Here is a 22,544-nt window from a genome sequence, read left to right as displayed (position 1 = left end):
AGTAAGTGCCGCCAAGAGCCTGCACCCCTGAGCCTGCCCACACTCTAAATCCCTGCCACAGCCCCAACCCCCTCCTGCCCTCCGAACCCCTCAATCCCAGTGCCCCCTCTTGTACCCCAAGCCCCTCATCCCCAGCCCCACCCCAGAGGCCCCACCCCAGAGGCCTCACCCCCTCCCACACCCTGAACTCATTTCTGGCCCCAGCCAGAGACCTCACCCCGTCCTGCACCCCTACCCCCGATTTTGTGAGCATCCATGGCCCACCATACAGTTTCCATTCCCTGATGTGGCCTGCAGGCCAAATAGTTTGCCCACCCCTGTCCTAGATCATCCTTAGTTTGTTGATTCTAAAGCGGAAAATCTGACTAGAATGGCACATAACCAAAATGACTTGCAGATTCTGCGCACCAAGATAACTTATTGAAAACTTGGAATCACAGAGACACACAGAAAAAACTGGAATTTTCTTAGACTACTGCCATTTGCCAATACAGATGTTTACTGGATCCCGACAACCAAAATCTCAGCTGAATTAAGCATAAAAGCTGCATGAGAAACATACTGCAAAAAAAACCCAGGTGTTGCTGGAAATCCTTCTGATACCAGAGCATGAGAAAACCAAAAATGCTTTCAAAACCTTCAACACAACGCAACACTCAGTGAGAAATGAGAGATGACAGTGGCCCAAAATCGGAACTCTGAAGTGTTTGGTGCCGAAGATTCTTTTTGGAATGTGATCCAGGTGTTGCACCCCTTCCTCAAGGTGAATTTTGTAGCAGACTATGACCATTCTGCTAGAGCATTTAAACCATTTGACACTACAGATGAAACTTCAAATCTGAAAGGGGAATTTACTACTTACATAAGCATGCCTAACCCTGACAATGTGAAACTGGATGTCCTGGCTTTTTGGAACAGTCATGAAGACATACTTCCCAACTTCAGAAAAGTGGCATGGCAAGCTTTGAGCATATGTTCTGGATCTATTGTTGTAGAGCGCTTATTTTCAAAATTGGACTACTTCCATGACAGCAAGAAGCTGAACATGAATGAGGATACTTGGAAGAAAATTATGCAAGTGTACACAAACCAGGATTTCTGGTAAAACTACTAGCTCTGAGATAAAAAATACCTTTGTATATAAAACATTTCAGTTATACTGTAATAAAATGTGTACATTATGAAAGTTCTCTTTTTTCCACAATTTTCCACATTTATTTTTTTAAACCGATTTCATCCCAGTTTTAATGTTTATAAAAATAAACACCAAAAAATTCCCAGAATTATTATTATTTACAAATAAAAATCCCCGCAGAACACTACTCATACAGAATGCAGACAGCCAGTGGCTGCTCATATCAAGAGGCAATATCCTGCGCTGTTGTTACAGGCCACATTTCCATGTTAAACAGATAGCTAGTTGTGGCGCACATTGGACTCCAACAGGATATACCTAACTCCGTGAGATTTAAAAAAGGCACAACAATTTTCCAGATTTCTTTCTGCCACATGGATTCAAAGTCAAAGGTCTTATGGACCTGAACATTGAGTAGAGGAAGCCATGAACTAGATTTGGTAGACCCCCCCTCGGACCAACGATTTGTTAATGTACTTTCAACCAATGAACTACAATTTGCATGAACTACAATTTTTCTAAAACTCATGCTTCTTCCTATATGTTTATACTTCTCCTACCTCTATTAATTCAGCTATATTGGGGTGCAAGTCGTACCTTCATGAGTGTTCCAAAAACCAGCACAAAATTAAGTTAAAAGTAAGGCTGTCAAGTGATTAAAAAATGAATCTTGATTAATCATGCTGTTTATCAATAACAATACCATTTATATTAATCTTTTTGTATGTTTTCCACATTTTCAAATATACTGATTTCAATTACACACAATACAAAGTGTACTGTACTCAATTTATATTTACTTATTATATTTGCACTGTAAAAATAAAATAGTATTTTTCAATTTGCTTAATACAAGTACACCTCTACCCCGATATAACGCTGTCCTCGGGAGCCAAAAAATCTTACTGCGTTATAGGTGAAACCGCATTATATCGAACTTGCTTTGATCCGCCGGAGTGTGCAGCCCCGCCCCGCCGGAGCGCTGCTTTACTGCTTTATATCGGGTCGTGTTATATCGGGGTAGAGGTGTACTGTACTGCAAGCTTTATCATGAAAGTTGAACTTACAAATGTAAAATTATAAACAAAAATAACTGCATTCAAAAATAAAACAATGACAGACAAGCAGCCCAGCAAGCCAATATTTTTTCTTTGTGTCTACCATGTTGTCCTCCAGAATTTAAGCTTTTATTTAAAAAGAGTCTAATCATTATGGTTGCAAAGATAACCTTCAAAATATGAACAAAATCTGTACAGTAATGTCTGCCTCGGTCTCTAGGCAACCTGAAACAATACCACAGGTAATTTCCATTTCTGTTTATCTAAATGAATTATTACAAATTTACTATTGATCACAGCATGCAAGAAAGGAGAGAAGTGATCATATGAAGAGCTGCACAATCTACTGTTAGTAACATCCCTTTGCTATCACAAAGGTGCAAAGTTTGGGTTGGGAGTGGAGCTTTGGAGTGTACCACCATTTATAATTTTTCCCAGTCTGATCCTCGGAAGCCAGGGATAGCATCCAAGTCCCACCAAAGACAACGTGCATGATCCTATTTTGAAGATCGACACAATCCACTGTGAAGGTTCTTATTCTGAGAGTGAAGAGGATAAAGCTTGAACGAGTACAATTACCATTTTATTTCATCTAGTCCAAGTCCCTGCTCAAAGCAGGACTGACAGATTTTTGCCCCAGATCCCTAAATGGCCCCCTTGAGGACTGAACTCACAACCCTGGGTTTAGCAGGCCAATGCTCAAACCACTGAGCTATCCCTTTGACTACAACCTATATCGACATCAGCAGGTAAAACCTTTAAAAAAAAGTCTAAAAATCCTAATGACCAGGGCTCATAGCTAGGCCCTACCAAATTATGGCCATGAAAAACATGTCACAAATCATGAAATCTGATCTTCTGTGTGCTTACACACTATTATATAGGTTTCACAGGGGAGACCAGAGTTTCTAAATTGGGGTCCTTCCTCAAAGGGGAGTTGCGGGGGGGCAGTCACAAGGTTATTTTAGAGGGGTCGTGGTATTGGCACCTTTACTTCTGCACTGCCTTCAGAGCTGGGGAGCCGGAGAGCAGCAGCTGTTGCTGGGCACCCAGCTCTGAAGGCAGCGCCACACCAGCCGTAATTCAGAAGTAAGGGTGACAATATCGTACCACGGCATCCTTACTTCTGTGCTGCTGCTGGCGGTGGATCTGCCTTCAGAGTTGGGCTCCCGGCCAGCAGCCGCCACTCTCCAGCTCTGAAGGCAGTGCCGCCGTCGCCAGTAGCAGTGCAGAAATAAGAGTAGCAGTACCACAACCCCCCTACAATAACCTCGCAAACCCACGCCCAGTTCCTTTTTGGGTCAGGACCCCAACAATTACAGCACTGTGAAATTTCAGATTTAAATAGCTGAAATTATGAAATTTACAATTTTTAAAATCCTATGACCATGAAATTGACCAAAATGGCAAATTTGGTAGGGCCCTACTCATAGCCAACGTGTCTCCTAAGAAAAAACAAGGAGTTAAAGGGTCATTTACCAATGATAATAAAATGGAAACTCTTAGCATACATCTGCATTGGCAAAAGTCAGATGTTTAAATTCACCACTGGTGAAGTTCCACTGTGGTAGCAACAGCAGTGTAGCAAGGGATTACACATCTTTACAACAGTGTACAACTACACCCCTCACAGAATGTATTGTATTTCGTTTCTGAGCACAAAACGGGGAACAGAAAGCAGAGAATCCCCTCTAATGCACTTTTAATAGAGTATGGGGCAGATGGAAAAGCAGGGGAGTTTTCATAACACTGCATCGTTGCTCTGGGTTGAGGAACCGAGCACAAGATGTAGATGTGAAACAAGAATGAACTTCAGAATAGGTTCAAACGGATCCTCCCATTTCTTCTCTTTCATATTTTATTTCCTCGAATCTATTTCATGCATGCAACCTTCACATCAGTTATTGTTTTCGGGAAACAAACTTCAAAGTTTCTGTTGGGGAAGTGCTGGAACTCAGCTCAGCTCCTGTGACCATTAACTTTTATCTCATGTGGGAGGAAGATTCTTTGGAGTTATGATCTTTAACTAGGGGTACGTCTACAGTCCCACCGGATCGGCAGGTAGTGATCGATCTATCGGGGATCGATTTATCACATCTAGTGTAGACGCAATAAATCGATCCCCGATCGCTCTGCTATCGGCTCTGGAACTCTACCACAGTGAGAGGCGGAAGCGGCGTCGACGGGGGAGCGGCGACCGTCGATCCCGCGCCGCGAGGACGTGAAGTAAGTGATTCTAAGTCAATCTAAGATACGTCGACTTTTGCTACGCTAGTCTCGTAGCTGAAGTTGCGTATTTTAGAACGATTCCCCCCCCCCCCCCCCCGGCCTAGTGTAGACCAGGCCTAAGCCTTTAGTGACTAGATAAGACTTAAAAAGGAGCCACCTACCAATTTTATTTTCAAGGTAAGAGTACTTTCCCTCTTCCTCCAGAGAGCCACAAGTCATATCTGGAGTCAGATATTCAATGGGAGAGCTGTGCATGTAAGGAGAGAAGACTAGAATGGAGTTCCACCAAGTGGATTTGAGAAGAGATTTTTGCCTGTAGTTTCAGGAGAAGGATGTAATCTTCTGCTCACAGATCAAGGTTATGTAAACAAAGAGCTAAATTTGGTGTCATTACAGCTGCAGGCCACTTAATTTAACCTGTGAGAAAACAGCCTACACAAACATATGGAGGAATATAGCTTATTTGAAAGCAATACATGCCTTCATACCACTGGTTTTCACAGAGCACACCTGCATCTGTGACACTGAATTTTTAAATGTTTATTAAACAGTTATATATTGCAACAGCTAGAAGCCTTAATCAGTTTGGGGCCACATTCCACTAAGCCCTGTTCATGCAAAGTGACATCAGTTCAGTATATTTAAAAAACATTGAAAAATTCATCAGTAGAGGCCCTCCACCTAGTTGCCATTATATACACAGAATGTTTACTGATTTTTCATTTTATTCAGAAAGGACATAACATACTACATTGGTAATTCTCACTGTATAATAGCCTAAGGGCCAATACTTGCAATGATGAGCTGAAGGGGAAGCAATGACTACATTGAAATGAGTGGAAATATTTATCTGGGATATATACAAAGTACATATTGGTTAAAAATGGAGTGGTACATAACTTCCGTGCACATGGGATGACCAAAATTAACCTATTCTGGGTATGTTTAATGCTAAGGACTAACGCAGTCTGTAAGTAGAACCTCAACCTTCACTTGATTATTGTAAATCAGTGAAAGAGACTTCCAGACCATAAAAGGGGAATGCAGAGGGCAATTTTAAGTTGGGATTTTTGGTCCTAGGATCTTGTAATTCTATGCTCAGAGCTAAGAATAAATGTAGTGCAGTGTACTTGTGCATACTGAGGACCACTGGAGCCATTCTTTACTTCTCTGTCTTTGTAACAAATAAATTAGGATAGTTAAGCATGAATGTATATTTGCAGGTATCTTTATAGAGTTATTCTGTGATCAGGTCAGATGAGAGAAGTAGAAAAGGAAGCTGAAAGGAAAACAAGGCATCTGAAACTGGATTCAGTATGATTATTGAAGGTCATCTTCAGATACAGCTGACCCACTTATGTAAGCAAAAAAATGTTTTGTTTAAAAAGATACCCATGCCTACAAATAACTTCAAATTCAGCTTATGTTTTTCCCCAACACAAGATTCCAATGTTGATGAAAGGGATCAAATTTGCATATACTGAAACAAGTCAGACAGCCTAATTTCACAGAGATCTTTATATTCTTACAAATTAAGTTACTTGATTAAGGTACTCCATTTTTAAAAAAACAACTGCAGATAGCAAAAAACTATGTTCTACTCAGAAACACGTTCATTCAGAAATGTACACTTGTGCTGAAAGCCTATTAGAGTTTGGCCATCTGCATTTGTTGCCAGATAGGTTCTAACTGAAATTTAGGATATTTGTTTTTACCAATAAAGCCTTATAACAACTTTGGGCCCTCAGTAATAAGAGATCTTCCTCCTCTGAAATATTGCTGCATTCAACCTGTTGAAGTGTGCATATTAATAGTCCTCTGCTTTAAAAGAGCAGCAGTGGCGGGGAGTTTTGCATGAAGGACCTCAACTTTTGACCTCTTCTCAGTCTATCCAAGGTCAAATCTGTTTAACCATTTTAGTGTGTGCTAACTATTCTACTGGTGACATCTGTTTCTTTTAGACTGACTTACAAGGCAAGTTGTACATTTTGGAATTTTACTTTGTAAGTTTTAAAAATGTGCAACAGCAGCTCTAGGTCCTAAGGATAAGTGCTTTCACGAAATAGAACATGTCAAAAAACTAGCGTAAGGGGAAAGTCTACTACTTCTATAGCCATAGCATCCAGAGGCCCTAACCGGAATTGGGGACTCATTCTGTCTATACACTGATTAGACATCAGTTAGCTTTCAATTAATCCCTTTTTAAAAAAGCAAAACAAAGTTTAGCAATGAAACATGAAGAATTTACAGGTATGAGGACAGAAGTATTTTTTTACTCCAAACGAGTACTAACTTTCCCCACCACTAGGAATGGGAACTGAATACAATCTATTTTAATGGAATACCTTGGCTCCTCTAGTGCAACTATCAAGAAGGGCATGAACCACCTATCCACTGCAAAGTGAAACAAATAGCAAAAAGCCACCAGATATCATCTTTGGTCACAATCAACAGCCTACAGGAGGAAGTCAGTCACTCTTACTCAATCCTCTGAGAAATCCATTTTCACCAGTAAAACATTTATTTCCATCCTAGCTGTGTTATTGATGTTCGTAGTCCATCTGAATTTGTTGCAGTTAAGGGAGAAAAACTTGGCTCCAAGAGTTCTTGAAACATTTTAAACTTTACTAATTTCATAAGTTAGGAACGTTCAAAACATTTTGAAAATTTGGAACCTCAATGTTACTATTAGTGCTATTATACAAGTTCGTTCATCAGGTTAGGACAGTTCAGGTTGAAAGTTTATTAAAACTTGCAAATGCCCAAAGCAAAGTCCTATAAGATCAGTAGTTCTCAATCTGTGGTCCGTGGACTATATCTAAGGGATCCGCAAAAGACAGACTGAAAAGTGACAGAAGAGAATTCAACTATATATACACCGACAATAGATTTCCAAAGGGGTCTGGCACTTGCATCTGAAGTTTCCAAAGAGGTCCATATCTCCATTGGAAGTTTTTTAGGGGTCTGCAAATGAAAAAAGGTTGAGAACCACTGCTATAGACTAGCGCACTGATATTTATACAGTGAGGTTTATTAGGAATAACACCTTTCATACAACTGTATCTGAAACACCTCAGGGTTAAATACAATTACAAAATTAACAGCAAAGGTAAGAGCACAAATGAGATTTTAAAAAAGGTAGAGAAACAATGAGACTGCTCCAGATGGAAGAAGATGTGTAGAAAGTTCTTGAACACACACGACTTTCTCTCTCAACATCTTCTTACTTAGTAAATGAGTAGAGGGAGCAGATGGAGAACAAAGATTCAAGAGGCAGAATGAAACATGTCTTATGGTTGGTTTTTAAAAACAAGGCAACGTCAGTCTGGTCCCTGAAATTAGTAGGGAACCTGGGTATATGCTTGGAGATCTTTCCACTCTACACATATGTGGGAAGCAACATTTTGTATATGCTGGAACAAACAGGAACTTGAGAAACTCTAAAAGGAGTTACAGTATTCAAAGCAAGATAAAGATCTCTGCAGAAGTAGCATCAAGACCGGGGGTACACAGAGGCAATGTTGCGGAAGTGACAATAGGCAAGTTTGCAGACAAAGCATATATGGAGAGATCAGAGTCAAGGAGAGGGCTATGGTTATGGGAACTGAAGGCAAAATGGGAGATCAGAAGCCAGAACAGAGTTTGAAATTTGTCCCACAAACCCTTGACCGATATTTAGGTGAAAGATTAATCCGTAAGCGAACAAGGCTGAAGTAAGCAGAGACTTGACAATCAGTGTAAGAGTGGTAATTTAAAGTAGTAGTTCTCAAACTTTTTTCTGGTGACCCAGTGGATGCCCATGACCCAACGGAGCTGGGGAAGAGGGGTTTGGGAGGGGCTTAGGGCTGGGGCAGAGGGTTGAGGTGTGGGGGTGAGGTCTGTGGGGTGGGGCTGGGAATGAGTGTGGGAGGGGGTCAGGGCTCTGGGCTGGGGCCGGGGATGAGGGGTTATGGGTGCATGATGGGGCTAGGGGTTTGAGGGGGGACTCAGGGCTGGGGCAGGGGATAGGGAAGCGGGCTTACCTCCGGCAGCTTCTGGTCAGTGGCGCAGCCGGGGTGCAGAGGCAGGCTTCCCGCCTGTCCTAGCACCGCGGATCGCACTGCACACCAGAAGCGGCCAACAGCAGGTCCGGCTCCTAGGCGGAGGCCCGCAAGTGGCTCTGTGTGGCTCTTGCTGGCAGGCACCACCACCACCCCCAGCTCCAATTGCCCGCTTAGGAGCCAGACCTGCTGCTGGCTGCTTCCAGGGCACAGCGCCGTGTCGGAACAGGTAGGGACTAGCCTGCCATAGCTGGGCAGCACCGCCGACGGGACTTTTAACGGCCCAATCGGTGGTGCTGACCAGAGCCACCGCGACCCAGTGCCTTACATTCCACGACCCAGTACTGGGTCGTGACTCACAGTTTGAAAACCACTGATTTAAAGGATACAATATACAGGAACAACTATGAACTAACACTGATTCAATAGAGTTCATACTGCTAACACTGTGGGATAGATAAGACTAAAGAAATCCCAGAAAACTGGTTATAGATGGATTACCATTTACTATGTATTGTGCTGAACAGGAACAGTCAGCATGGATTCACGAAGGGGAAGTCGTGCCTGACTAACCTAATTGCCTTCTATGATGAGATAACTGGCTCTGTGGATGAGGGGAAAGCAGTGGATGTGTTATTCCTTGATTTTAGCAAAGCTTTTGATACGGTCTCTCACAGTATTCTTGCCACCAAGTTAAAGAAGTATGGGCTGGATGAATGGACTGTAAGGTGGATAGAAAGCTGGCTAGATCGTCGGGCTCAACGGGTAGTGATCAATGGCTCCATGTCTAGTTGGCAGCCGGTTTCAAGTGGAGTGCCCCAAGGGTCGGTCCTGGGGCCGGTTTTGTTTAATATCTTTATTAATGATCTGGAGAATGGTGTGGACTGCACTCTCAGCAAGTTTGCAGATGACACTAAACTAGGAGGCGTGGTAGATACACTAGAGGGTAGGGATCGGATACAGAGGGACCTAGACAAATTAGAGGATTGGGCCGAAAAAAACCTGATGAGGTTCAACAAGGACAAGTGCAGAGTCCTGTACTTAGGACGGAAGAATCCCATGCACTGCTACAGACTAGGGACCGAATGGCTAGGTAGCAGTTCTGCAGAAAAGGACCTAGGGGTCACAGTGGACGAGAAGCTGGATATGAGTCAACAGTGTGCTCGTTGCCAAGAAGGCTAACGGCATTTTGGGCTGTATAAGTAGGGGCATTGCCAGCAGATCGAGGAACGTGATCGTTCCCCTTTATTCGACATTGGTGAGGCCTCATCTGGAATACTGTGTCCAGTTTTGGGCCCCACACTACAAGAAGGATGTGGAAAAATTGGAAAGAGTTCAGCGGAGGGCAACAAAAATGATTAGGGGTCTGGAGCACATGACTTATGTGGAGGCTGAGGGAACTGGGATTGTTTAGTCTCCAGAAGAGAAGAATGAGGGGGGATTTGATAGCTGCTTTCAACTACCTGAGGGGGGGTTCCAAAGAGGATGGAGCTCGGCTGATCTCAGTGGTGGCAGATGACAGAACAAGGAGCAAGGGTCTCAAGTTGCAGTGGGGGAGGTCCAGATTGGATATCAGGAAAAACTATTTCACTGGGAGGGTGGTGAAACACTGGAATGCATTACCTAGGGAGGTGGTGGAGTCTCCTTCCTTGGAGGTTTTTAAGGCCCAGCTTGACAAAGCCCTGGCTGGGATGATTTAGCTGGGAATTGGTCCTGCTTTGAGCAGGGGGTTGGATTAGATGACCTCTTGAGGTCCCTTCCAACTCTGATATTCTATGATTCTATAGTGATCTTGGGTACCAACGTGGCATCTGATAGCAAGTGTTCACTTTCTGAAAATGGAGACTCCTTTAAGGTGTCTCTATTTGGGCACCCAAAATCACTGCTCAGTTTTGGTGATTAGTGTGCACGTCATGGTCAGAGAAAGGCTTATGAATAGGTGGGTAGTAACAGATTTTAGGGCGCTGGGAAGGTAACAGCAGAATGAAAAGGAATTGTTGATAATAGTAGAAATGTTGCAAGCAATGCTGCTGAAGCAAGACCAAATGACAAGGAAAAGTGTCAAGTAAACAGGTAGTTTTCCTTAAAGTACCGTATATACTCGTTCATAAGCCGAATTTTTTTTTTTTAGTAAAAAAGGGAAGCACCAGAGAAGGGGGTCAGCTCATGAACGGGTATAGAGAGGGAGATGTGGGACCCAGCCCCCTTCCACTCCACCCCTCAACAGAAGGAGCAAGGGGAGGCAGCACAGCCAGAAGGGAAGAGGCAGGGCCAGAGTCTCTCCGCTTCTGGCCACGCTGCTCTCCCCGCAGACTCCGAAGCAGCTGCAGCCGTGCTGCTTTGTCCCGCCCTCCAGAGCAGGCTCTGGCCATGCTGCCGGAGCACGCTGAGGCCGTGCCACCCCGCCGGAACATGCTGCGGCCGCGCTGCCCGGTCTGGCCCACCAGAGCAGGCTGCCGCCACGCTGCCCAGCCTGCCGGACCAGTTCCAGCCAGGCCAGAGACATCCTCCCCAGATAAGGTGGGAATGGATGGGACTGGGAGAGTGTGGGGGTCCTGAAGGGATGGTATAGGGAGAGTGTGGGGGTCCTGGGCTGGGGGAGAGGGGGTCATGTGGAGGGTGGTCACAGGGGTTACTCCCCTGACTCGCATTTCCCGCCCCCCCCAAAATTTCCCCACCAGTTGCTGTCCTGGCCCATCAGGGTAAGCAGCTGGCGCGCCAGGACACTTTGTTTACTTAGGTTTACCTCAGTGCCTGCGGACGCTCAAGGTAAACAAACCATCTCCTGATGGCCCAGGAGCCAAAGTTTGCTGACCCCTGAATTATAAGGTCGGCTTATGAATGGATTATAAAAATTTTCCATTTTTACTTATCCATCTTGGGGGGTCGGGCTTATAAACGAACCAGCTTATGATAGAGTATATAAGGAGTATATACGGTACTATGTCAGAAGGGTGACAGAAGGTGAATAAAGTGTCTGACAGTGCTGCAAGTTTGGCCAGTTACATTAAAAGGTGGATAGAAATCCTTTGCACGTGGCCAAAAATAGGATGAAAAGGTGGAAATATTAAATTGAGCGAGGCATTAGAGAACATTCAAACAAACAGTGGTCAGTGGGAGTGAGAGACTAGAAAAGACGGGACGCTGCTGTTAAAAGTCACATGGCCATGGAGGAACAGATTAGCTAATACTTCATACACAGCTCTTTTCACCATCAATGCATTTTACAACACACTTAATACATCCCTCCAAGATAGGCAAGTATCCCCATTTTATGGGAGGGGAAACTGCAGCAGAATCATCATGTGATTTGGCCAAGGCCACAGAGCATGTCAGAAGCTCAAGAGCTCATGGCTCCCAAGACTTGTTCAAAACATACCACGCCTTGCTCTGTATAGGATCTAGAAAGACTCAATCACGAGACACACAAGTGACAAGGTCAGAGGGGTAAAGACCAGTGAGGTAGAGACATTCCTAACTGAAAGAAGGGTTAGACTTGGGTGTGAAGGTGTTAAATCAGAAAGTCTGAAAACTGCTCCCTCAATGTCAATGCAGGAGAAAGACTCTCCATATTGGCTATGTTTGATACATCACCTTCCTCCATGGTCTGACTCATGGGAATTCAAGGAAGGAGGCGGCAGAAGCCAACATCTTAGTAAAGCAGTGATGTTAATAGCATACTGCCTGAAGTATGGTAGCAGGTAAAGAGATTTGATGTTCAGCTTAAATTTGATAGATATGATGAGATGCCATATGACTCAAATGGTGGGAGAGGGCAGAGCGATAAACCTTTCATATGTGGAGTGTTACATTAAAAAAGGAACACCTAATAAGAATATGAGATAGATATAATTTGCTTTGCCCTCTTTGTTCTAGGTAATTCTACTTTAGACGTCTGAAGCAAACAGGTAAGGGTGCACTGTTGTAAGCCATCACCTTGGTCGTTATGTAGTAACAGTTAACGTGTTTGTATGTAGAAATAGCAATATAGGAGGACTTGTGTGCTGCTCAACATTCTTACAAATTTAAGCCTGTTTAAAAAAGAAGCCTCCACTTTTAGTTCACTCAGGCATTATTTTCCCTATTTACAGAGTGCTCCCATCTATCAGATTGTGTGTACGTACAAGAGATTTGCTATCAAGCTAGACAACCCCTGATTCAATAGAAGCAATTTCTCAATTACACCTATATCCAAGCAAAAGCCTGAGATGATTCTGGCACCAGGCCCTGAAGGTGACGGATTATGACCAACATTCCAGAACTAAGGAATCTCAAAAAAATCTACCTGCGCTCTCCAAATCTAGGGGCTTAGCAAGACTGATGAAAATTATTCAACTGTCATAACTGTACTCAGAAGAGCAGGTATAACTGCAGGTATAACTATAACTTTTCTGTAGTCATGTATAATCATACTGTCCTACTATATATTAATACAAAATTAAAATATGTCTAGTAGAATACTGATCTTCCAATCGCTCCCATCCCCCAAAGAGAAATGTTAAACATCCTACAAAAATGTGACCATGAAAACCCTTGCAATCAGAAGAAACAATATCTAGCATAGTCTATCCAACTGAAAAATATGGATATTAATTAATTAATGCCCAGTGAACATTCCAGTTACAAATTTCTATGCATACCAAGTATTAAATGTTTGTAATTAGAAATACAGTAGCTTTACAACCATCACACATTTCCTTCATGAATCACATCAGAACAAGCAAAGTCAAATGCACATTTGATTTTTTTCTTAATATGGATCCTATATACATTTAGATAGTGCCCTGCCCTTAGTGTCCTTCCATTTATATTATTGGGCATCATACACAGCTGTTTTGGGGTTATAGGATTGCAAAGTAAAGCAAGTAATTCTGTTCTGGACTAAACAGGAGATAAAATGTATATGGTGTCCTAAAGTGAACACTGAAAAATAAAATTGTAATGAATACCAATGTAAACTGATATTAATTTTAAAATGTTCTCTCCCTTTGTAACCTTAAAAAAGGAACCGGAATAGTTAAAACAAAACATTTGAAAGAGCCATACTTTATGGCACTAAGTAACTTCTTCATGCAAAATTATAGCACTAAAAAGTTCAGCAATTTAATTGGCTAAATATCCTCAAATATTTTGTAGTGAAATTAGTGAATCATGGGACTGAAGAGTCTAGCGAACAGTATGCTGATTTCAAATCAAAGTTTTGTGAGGCTCTTTTAATCAGGTTTGTTTTTATATACATATAAATTTTAAAAAATGTTGAAAATGGCTGGGTGAGTGGAAAGGAAAGTTAACTGGATGATGGTTGGAAGGCTCAAATGTCCTCTCTCTTTCTAAACACTAGTCCAGGATTATTGTTTAAATTGTACGCACCCTGGAAGCATTTATTTCTGATCCCTGAAAGTGTTCAGCTTGCTGGTAAGCCCTAGTGTAGACAAAACATGAGCAGCTTTTAGTATTTTTATCACCATGTCAGTAAAATGCTGGATGTAGTTGGAGCCCTGTCTACAGAAGTACTCCCACTGATGACACAGGTGAGAACTTCTCTATTATACTCACAGTTTCAATGTTACTTTTTTGACGAACTAAACAGAACTTTATGTATACTTATCAATTCACTATTTTTTGTATGCTAAATGAGCTTACCACACCATCTCATGCAGGGCCCTGTTAGATCAATTATAGCCCCTTAGTGTAAACACAGCCTTAAAGACCTAGTCTACACAGATTTTAGGCTACATCTACACTACCGGGGAGGGGGGGAGGGGGTCGATTTAAGATACGCAAATTCAGCTATGCGAATAGCGTAGCTGAATTCGACGTATCGCAGCCGACTTACCCCGCTGTAGGGACGGCGGCAAAATCGACCTCTGCGGCTTCCCGTCGATGGCGCTTACTCCCACCTCCGCTGGTGGAGTAAGAGCGTCGATTCGGGGATCGATTGTCGCGTCCCGATGGGATGCGATAAATCGATCCCCGAGAGGTCGATTTCTACCCGCCGATTCAGGCGGGTAGTGTAGACCCAGCCTTAGTATTGGTATAACTATCTGTTAAGGCTGTGATTTTACCAATCTAGTTATACTAATACAATTCCCCAGTATGGATGCAATTATCCATATAAAGGTGCCTTATACCAGGATCACTTATTCTTCCCATATGGAACGTAAAACTACAACCACATTAAGGGGTCGTACCATTTTAACTGTATCAGTAGTATGTGTATAGAGAAGCCCAAGGATGGGAAGTTATCACATGAAAAGGTAAAAGTAATTTTGTAGAAAGCTCTGCAGATCAAAGACCTATCTGAAATGAGAACTCTATCAGTCAGTGGTGGGAAATAAAAGATGTGTTCTAATAGATCAACTTGCCATGGGAAAACGTAGGAGGAAATGTCAGTATACTTCCTATCTTCCAGGAATAATTATTTTATATTTCAGTAGTTCCTAGGAGCCCCCAGTCATTGAACAGGACCCATTTGTGATGTGCCATGCAAACAGAACAAATCCATACAATACAAATCCATAATCCAACAAAATGATCTGACCTTCTTGTACTTATGTTAATTTTGGATCAGAGAAAAACAGACTAGCCAATGCATCCATGAGAGGACATTCCCCTCGGAAGGAGGAGTTTATCAAAACCACTATGGATGTGGGTTGTTGGAGAGTTAACGGACTTGCCAGACTAAACTAGGCAACCTTCAACGTTTTCTTAACAAGAGTTCAAAACTAGCATGACGGAACTTTCCACAGAGACTTCAGCAGATGTTTATTTTGTGTTTTCTGTACTTAAAAATATTTTTGGAAGATGAATTGGTTCTAATGGTTACATACTGAGAGAAAACATTGGTGTTTAAGGATATTATTTGTCCTTTAAACACAGGCAGCGAAAAGTGTAAGTGACAGGCTAGATACTAGTCATGGGCACAAAGGTCCCTTCCCCCAGAGCAATACCAAGAAGGATACCCAAGTCTTGTGCAGCACAAAAAGGGAAAATGGCATGGTCAAAAGGCAATTAAATGATGTGATTTTTAAGAATGACCTTGCAAACCCATTTCGCCAGAATCAAAAGCCTTATTGCAAAGCTGGCGTTATCTATGCAACACCTCAGAATATTTATTTTAACTGTAATGACTCAAGATATCTAACCTCAACCCTACCATTGGTCCCTTGGACTGGCACCTTTAGCCACTCATCCAGGATAAAATATATCAAGTCACAGAGCTCAGAATAATTTTCAGTGTCTGAAAGCGCAAATAAATTTTTTACTTTTCACTAAATTAGATCAAAGAACTATTTGCATTGTTAGGTTGTAAGTGTAAACACCTTAATGAAGTAGCAAAAAAAAATAGGGGCCCTCTTGTTTACCTAAAGGGTTTTTTTTTGTTTTTGTTTTTTAAACCTCAAGTTAATCATCATTTAACTTGAGGGAGCCAACTTCATTATAAAGGCTAGTCTGGAAACTCCCAACATTTGTTCCAGGCTACAAATATCTGTTTTGCCCTTGGGAAGTCTAGGGAAAAGCATGGAAATGATCCGCAAGGATTCAGAGGACAAAGCGGAAGGAAGAAACTGCCAAAATTAGCTTCTGCACTTGAGTAGCAAAAATATGTAGTAAAAAGTTTCTAGGTCGCTCGCCTTTAGATTTTCTTAATCATTAGAGTAATAGAATCGTAGGGTTAGAAAGGACCACAAGGGTCATCAAGTCCTACTGTTCTTACAGTTAGGAAGTTGCAACATATTTCCCCAAAATGCTCAAAGAAAATAATAGTGGCAATGTCTCAGAGCAGCTTTCCTCAACCCATGACTGCAAATAGCTTAGGAGACTTTTTCTTCCTTAAATTGCTAGTCATCTTGAATACAAAATTCCATATAAATATATTTTTCCTGGAAAACACCTGCTGAGGCCAAATTATTAAATACGGCTTGGGAGTACAGGATGAGCTCCAAATCCCAGAAGTGAACCAGACCAACGTTCTGGCTATTTAGCCCTCTAGTCACAATGTTTGTTGCAATATCCCACCAATCCAGCCATGGTGCAGAACTGGCCTGTTCTCTCTTAGGACATCGAAGATTGCATGTAAAACATTAAAACCATTTGGAGTGCAGAAATAAATAGCATGGACTGTTAAATATGCAGTTTGTTTTGCTTGCATGTGGAAGGGAACAACCTAGCCAAGACAGCTGGCCGGTAGCTTGATTCCTTAATGCTTGCAAATAATTTTTGCATATCTTTTTAAAACTTGGATTAGCACCTGCATGTTGATACTGGAGTCTGACTGGAATTCCAAGGCCTACTCTTCCTTTTAAGTTTTCATGGAAAGCCAGACCTTGGCAAGATTGGTATTTCAGTTCTTCAATCTCTTTTCAAATGAAATAATTGGGCACAAGATACTCCACCTTCCTTATAAAGCTCAATGTTACAAGGCTAAACATCCAACTAAACCTTCTGAAAAAATGAAAGAGGGCCCATTTAAAACAATGTTGCCCCAAAAGAATCCCAGGATGACAATCACGGTAGCAGTCTAGCACTGGTAGCTGGCTATCCCCCTCTTCCCACCCTGGCTCAGAGAAGCTGAAGGCATGAATCAGGTGATATGTTCATGGCTGCCTTGATTCACCTACCTGATATAGGGATCCCTCCCAGACCTGTGCTGTGTTGTGGCGGGAGAGTCAAGTCCAAGAAATTACTATTTGAGGTGGGATTTGCTGTGTGGTTCAAGTGCATGATGCTATTGCGTGGGAAGGCCATCCAAGGATAGCGAGCTGCTTGGCCTGGAAAACTGAAGGAGTTGTAAACTGCTCGGTGCTGTTGAAACTGCGGGAACCTCTGTGGCAAGACTGGAAAGGTGCTACTGAGAGAGTTGGCATTTGAGGGCGCAACAGGATGCAGGAATCCAGACCCTGACCCTTTGGCGGTTGTAGTGTGCGGGGAAGGGTTCTGAAGAGATGTGGGCGAGAGGGAAGGCTGGTCTTGGACTGACAGTTCCTTCTCAATCAGGTCTGCTAAGGCTTTGCGGGTGATATCAAAGGGGTCAAACCCTAAGTCATCCTCTTGCTGTTTGGAGGAGCCAAACCCAAATGCCGCTTGCCAGTCTGTAGAGGAGGATACTGGGATGGTTTCTGTTGGAGGAAAAGAGGGATGACATTTAACATCTGAACTAATCTCACCTCCTTAGTCTTATTTCTGCAGTTTTCAGACCCAATACTATTAAATGTCAACATCCAGTCACCTTTCATATTAATACATTTTTATGACATTGCCTCAAAGACATTTGGTATTTGAACAAGTGCTTCCACTTTCACAGTCCATCTTATCTTTCTATCTCACCCCACTACAAACTAACTAGGAATTTGGGGCGATTTGAGATATTACAGACAGGACTGATTTCACTGCAGGATAAAGCAGAAACAGATCTAACGTGCAAAAAACGAAAGCCCTTACCAAATAAATATCTTCAGTAACAGCAAAGAACAGAAATATAGGATGGCTAAACAGGTGCTTGCACAGAATATTGTTTGAGTTTTTACTAGTAAAAGTTTTCCACTGAATAATGCATTAGTCAGAGTGACAAAGTAAAAATCCCTTAGTCTTATTAAATAAAGTTGCTGTTAAATTCAATAGTCTGCTTTCAGTTCTAATGTTGTACTTCAGGGCTGATATGTAACAATTTTGTAGGAGGGGAAAAGATTTGGCTTCTGGTAGTTCTGAAAACAAGTACTGATGACTTCTGAGCAACCCTGGGAAATATCTTGCAGAGTATAAACAAAACAAAATTACATGAATGAGTAAAATACGCACCTTGACAGACAAAGGAAGTTGAAGAAAAATAGCTGTACCGTACATTTTGATAAGTGCTTTGAAGCACTGTTGTGGACACAAGTTACCAAAAACACTTCCTTGCATTTTCATTTACTTTGTGTATATATAGTTCTATCTTACTGTTTATATATGTTTTAAAAATATTAAATTCATAGTCTCTGAACATTGGAAGCTGTCATTCAGTTTTTGGAGAAAGTATAACAGACATCAGGCTGGAGACAGATTCTGAGCCAGCAAGACCCCTTCTATAAGGCAGTATCACAAATGAGCATTTGCATTGTCTCCCTCTGTTGGCAGGGAGAAGATGGAATCAACTGCCTAGAGGAGTGCACACCATTGTGAGAAGAGTGGAGAAATTACGGGAACTGCTCTGTGCATCATTTCTCAGAAGACTAGAATCTAAACTTCCACTTTTATCCCCAATATGAGAATTAAAAAGACACTAGGCATGAGGAAAGTAGATCTTCCACATTTAGGCTTTGTCTACACCACCATTTTTGTCAGTAAAACTTTTTGTTTTTTAACCCCACACCTGACTGACAAGTTTCGCAGACAAAAATGTTGGTGTGGACAGTGCTATGTGGGCAGGAGAGGCTCTCCTGCCGACATAGCTAACGCCGCTCACTGGGGGTCGTTTAATTATGGCCAGCAGGAGAGCACTCTCCTGCCAGAAAAGAGAAGCTACATGGGTGACTTTACAGTGGCACAGCAATAGTGGTAGAGCTGTGCTGCTGCAAGATCCACAGTTTAGACATAACCTTAAATATAAGTGGCAACATAATCCATAAAGCACAAGTGACAGCAGTGGAAACCAGATCTATGTTGCCTGGGAGTTCACCCTCCACAGTTGCTTATTCCTTACATGATCAGTCTTCAATACCAATCATTTCCTTAGTATGAATTTTGATGACTAAACAGGATGATCAATTCAGGTAGAGAATAAAACATGAAAAATATATTAACTCAAGCAAAAAGCATTCTGATCTTGAACAAACATGTTTGGTAATATATTGCCTGGTAAATATCTATGAGGCAGAATTCTTTAAAATATCGTGCCATTAGCCACTAGACACTTGATACCACCACAGAGTATGTCTAGTTTCAGTTCATGTACCTGATACAGCATAACATCCCATTCCTGTGAATGGATATTCTAAAAAACCATCTCTGCAATGCAGTTACCTTTCAGTGGCTGTAGTTGGCCCTAGATTGTGTAGTCAAACACTGGCCAAAAAAGATGGAGACTAGGCTAGCTTGCATAACCATCAGCCAAAAACACTGTCATAACCACTTCACTAAATATAATTACAAACCTGTGCATGCTGGATCTTCAGATTATAATACAAATATGGCTTTTGGTATATATTACTCATACCTCTCTATGTTGTTGTTCTGTTATTTTAAGCAAAAGATTTTGAACATGCTTTCAACATTAAGCTAAAAAATTGTGTTTTTAGCATTTAAGCAGACATGAATACTACTGCACTAGATGCTCTGATAATTCCAACAAGCAGTTAGGATCTGGGAAGAGTGATTTCTTGATAAGAATTAAGTAAACGTATTTAGTTGACTCTCAAATGTAATTAAAATAATGGTGAGAAAAAAAATAAAGAGGCATAAACTTCAAAAATAAGTGACTTCCAACACCTTAACCAGGCTTTCATACCTGATGTGAAGAGGCTCTGTGGTTCTGGTGCTGTGGGCCAGTCACTGGAAGTCTGTGGAGAGCTGGGGAATGGGGGGAGCCCGCTTGGGATGGGGTTGGGGTGCCGGAAGTTGTCCGAGAAGAGCGACTGTGACTCTGTTACAGCCCCTTCAAAAGGAGACCGCGCACTGTGATTGGATGAACTGATGGGTATGACTGGATTGGGTTTTGATAAACCAGGTGGTGGTGAAGGTGTGTCACTGTTTGTTATCTGGTGGCAGGGGAGAAAAAAAAGTCAATAGAATAAGATATGTATCTTTAGACTTAAAGTCATTCCTTATTAATAAAACATTTTAAAATTCAGTTTGAAGACTAGAAAAATTCAGATAAATTAAGATTAGTTCTGTGAGCACACAGTTTAAATGTCAAACAAATCAGCCCGATGCAGCCCATTTCTGGATCAAAAGGCATTTAAAATTAGTTGACAGTTATCAAAAGAACTAACATGCCACACTGATATTTCACAAAAAAAATTATGTTTCTCTCAAAATAAAAGTTGCAACTGAACTTCAAACAAATACAATTCATATTTACATTATGTTGGCTTTCAGGCCATACCTGCTGTGAGTTGTCACCATTTCCTATACTGAGAGCGTCTGAAGGTTTGTCGATAGGGCTGGAAAAAGGGGAGGGGGGGAAAAAAATCAAATAAGATATAGGCAAACATCAGAATAACCAAAATGAACATCAGAAGTTGGCTTAGGCCTGGTCCCCACTAAGCCCCCACTTCGGACTAAGGTACGCAAAGTTAATAACGTAGCTGAATTTGAAGTACCTTAGTCTGAACTTACCGCGGGTCCAGACGCGGCAGGGAGGCTCCCCCATCGATGCCGCGTACTCCTCTCACCGAGCTGGAGTACCAGCGTCACGCGAGCACTTCCGGGATTGATCCGGGATCGATTTATCGCGTCTAAACCAGACGCGATAAATCGATCCCAGAACATCGATTGCCTGCCGCCAGACCCTCTGGTAAGTGTAGACGTACCCTTATTTTGGTATAAACGCTTAGAACAGAAATGCCCAAAACTAATTTCAAGAGATTACGAAGAAAAGTCCACCTATTGTTTGAGGACTTCTTAAATCAGAAGTGTTCCAGTTCTACCATTTGCCAAGTTTTAGTTTATGGCTATAGAGGTGTATTTCATACACTCTATTCTGCTTGTGCATTGTTCTATTGAGCATCCAATGGTCCATCTGCAATCCCAAATTTGTTATCCTTCAATTCTGCCTGCGCCATCGGTTAAAAAGTATTTAGTACCATGAGTTTGTTACTGAGATGCACAAAGAACTTAGTTCCCCCTTGTCCCTAATGTGTATTTCATGCTTATAAGAGGTATGAGATTGACTGCCTTGAAGATTGACATCTTCATCTAGGGAAAGAGACAGACAAAGCAGTGGCAGTTCAAGTTTCCTAGAATGGCTTATCACTGGTGTTTCAACTTTGGCCTGGACAACTACTAAGGTGGAGAGGGAGTTAAGTCTGCAGACTCAGAAAATTTGAGAAGAGGCCAGGTCTAAAAACAGAAGAGAAATGCAGAGAAAAATGAAAAACAGAGAAAATGACAAAAATGCCACCTCAGAATCACTGCAGCCATTCTAAGACATTCTGACAGCCATTTAGGAGCAGTCCAGAGTGCTCTGAATTCCATGCTAGCGTAGGGAATCAGTGTAGGTCCAGATGCAAAAGTCCCATAAATTCAGGCTATGACTACAAGTACAGCTTATCTACCCCTAGCACAACAGAGGCCTGTAAAAGTGTCAGACTGTACAGAGCCAAGTGCTTGCCTCTGCAGAGAAAGAATATCAAAAGTAACATGAAGAACTTTAGAATATTACAGTTTTATTAGAAAGCCAAAGTTCAATACAGGTCAAATTACAAACATTGTATTTGGTGCAAAAGTTATTTTATTTGGGTGCAGCCCTCTAGATCCTAGCCAGTTGTTAAAATGTCCTGCTGCTGTGAAGTTTGGGCACCTATTGTACAAAGCCATTTGGCTAGCCAGAAAACATCATCATTTAAGAGATTAGAATTAACTTAAAACTTAATCAGAGAGCACAGGACTTGGGTAAAAAGCAATTTCTGTGCTTAAGCACATTGGTTAAACCTTACCTCAGATTAGAATTGGGCCTCAAGTATTTTCTAAGTTATTTTTAAAGACAAAAATCATATAGGAACAGATATGTAGAATATGACTATTCCAAGGTAGTCCACTTAATTATTTCTTGCTCATCTCAAGCAAAATCAAGTTCTGTAAGAATAACTTATCCTATTTATGTTCCGAACAGAGATTTATGACAAAGGTTAATGCATATCTACAGCACAAGAATTCTGTTGCAAACTCTTCACTAAAAGCTTGTCTACACAGAGACATGCAGAAAATTCATCCAAATTAACTAGCACCCTCATTCAGAATTACAGTGGCCTTATTTCACTATCTTAATTAACTTTGAAGTGAATTAAACTAAACCAAATTATGGCCATTAATTCTGAACAACAGCATCCACACAGGGATTTAATGTGGTTTTAACCAATCCACTTCAAATTCACACCTTTAGTT

At 41.7% G+C, this 22,544-nt stretch overlaps 1 protein-coding gene across 7 annotated transcripts in view; it reads right to left on the bottom strand.

Annotated features, from left to right (window-relative positions):
• Window positions 1-22,544, bottom strand: part of CNOT4 (CCR4-NOT transcription complex subunit 4) — a 122,255-nt gene that overhangs the window by 18,935 nt on the left and 80,776 nt on the right. For all 7 annotated transcript variants that reach the window (XM_054029032.1, XM_054029042.1, XM_054029071.1 and 4 more), the window contains 3 exons: window positions 20,545-20,602; window positions 19,948-20,197; window positions 17,084-17,581 (listed from right to left, as the gene is read on the bottom strand). In XM_054029032.1, the coding sequence (XP_053885007.1) occupies window positions 17,084-17,581; window positions 19,948-20,197; window positions 20,545-20,602 (806 nt within the window). The remainder of the gene's footprint in view (window positions 1-17,083; window positions 17,582-19,947; window positions 20,198-20,544; window positions 20,603-22,544) is intronic.

This window comes from Malaclemys terrapin, chromosome 1 (assembly GCF_027887155.1).
Source record: "Malaclemys terrapin pileata isolate rMalTer1 chromosome 1, rMalTer1.hap1, whole genome shotgun sequence".
Taxonomy (NCBI): Eukaryota; Metazoa; Chordata; order Testudines; family Emydidae; genus Malaclemys; species Malaclemys terrapin.
Note: the sequence above shows the minus strand (reverse complement) of the source record. Positions and strands in the feature narration are given on the sequence as shown.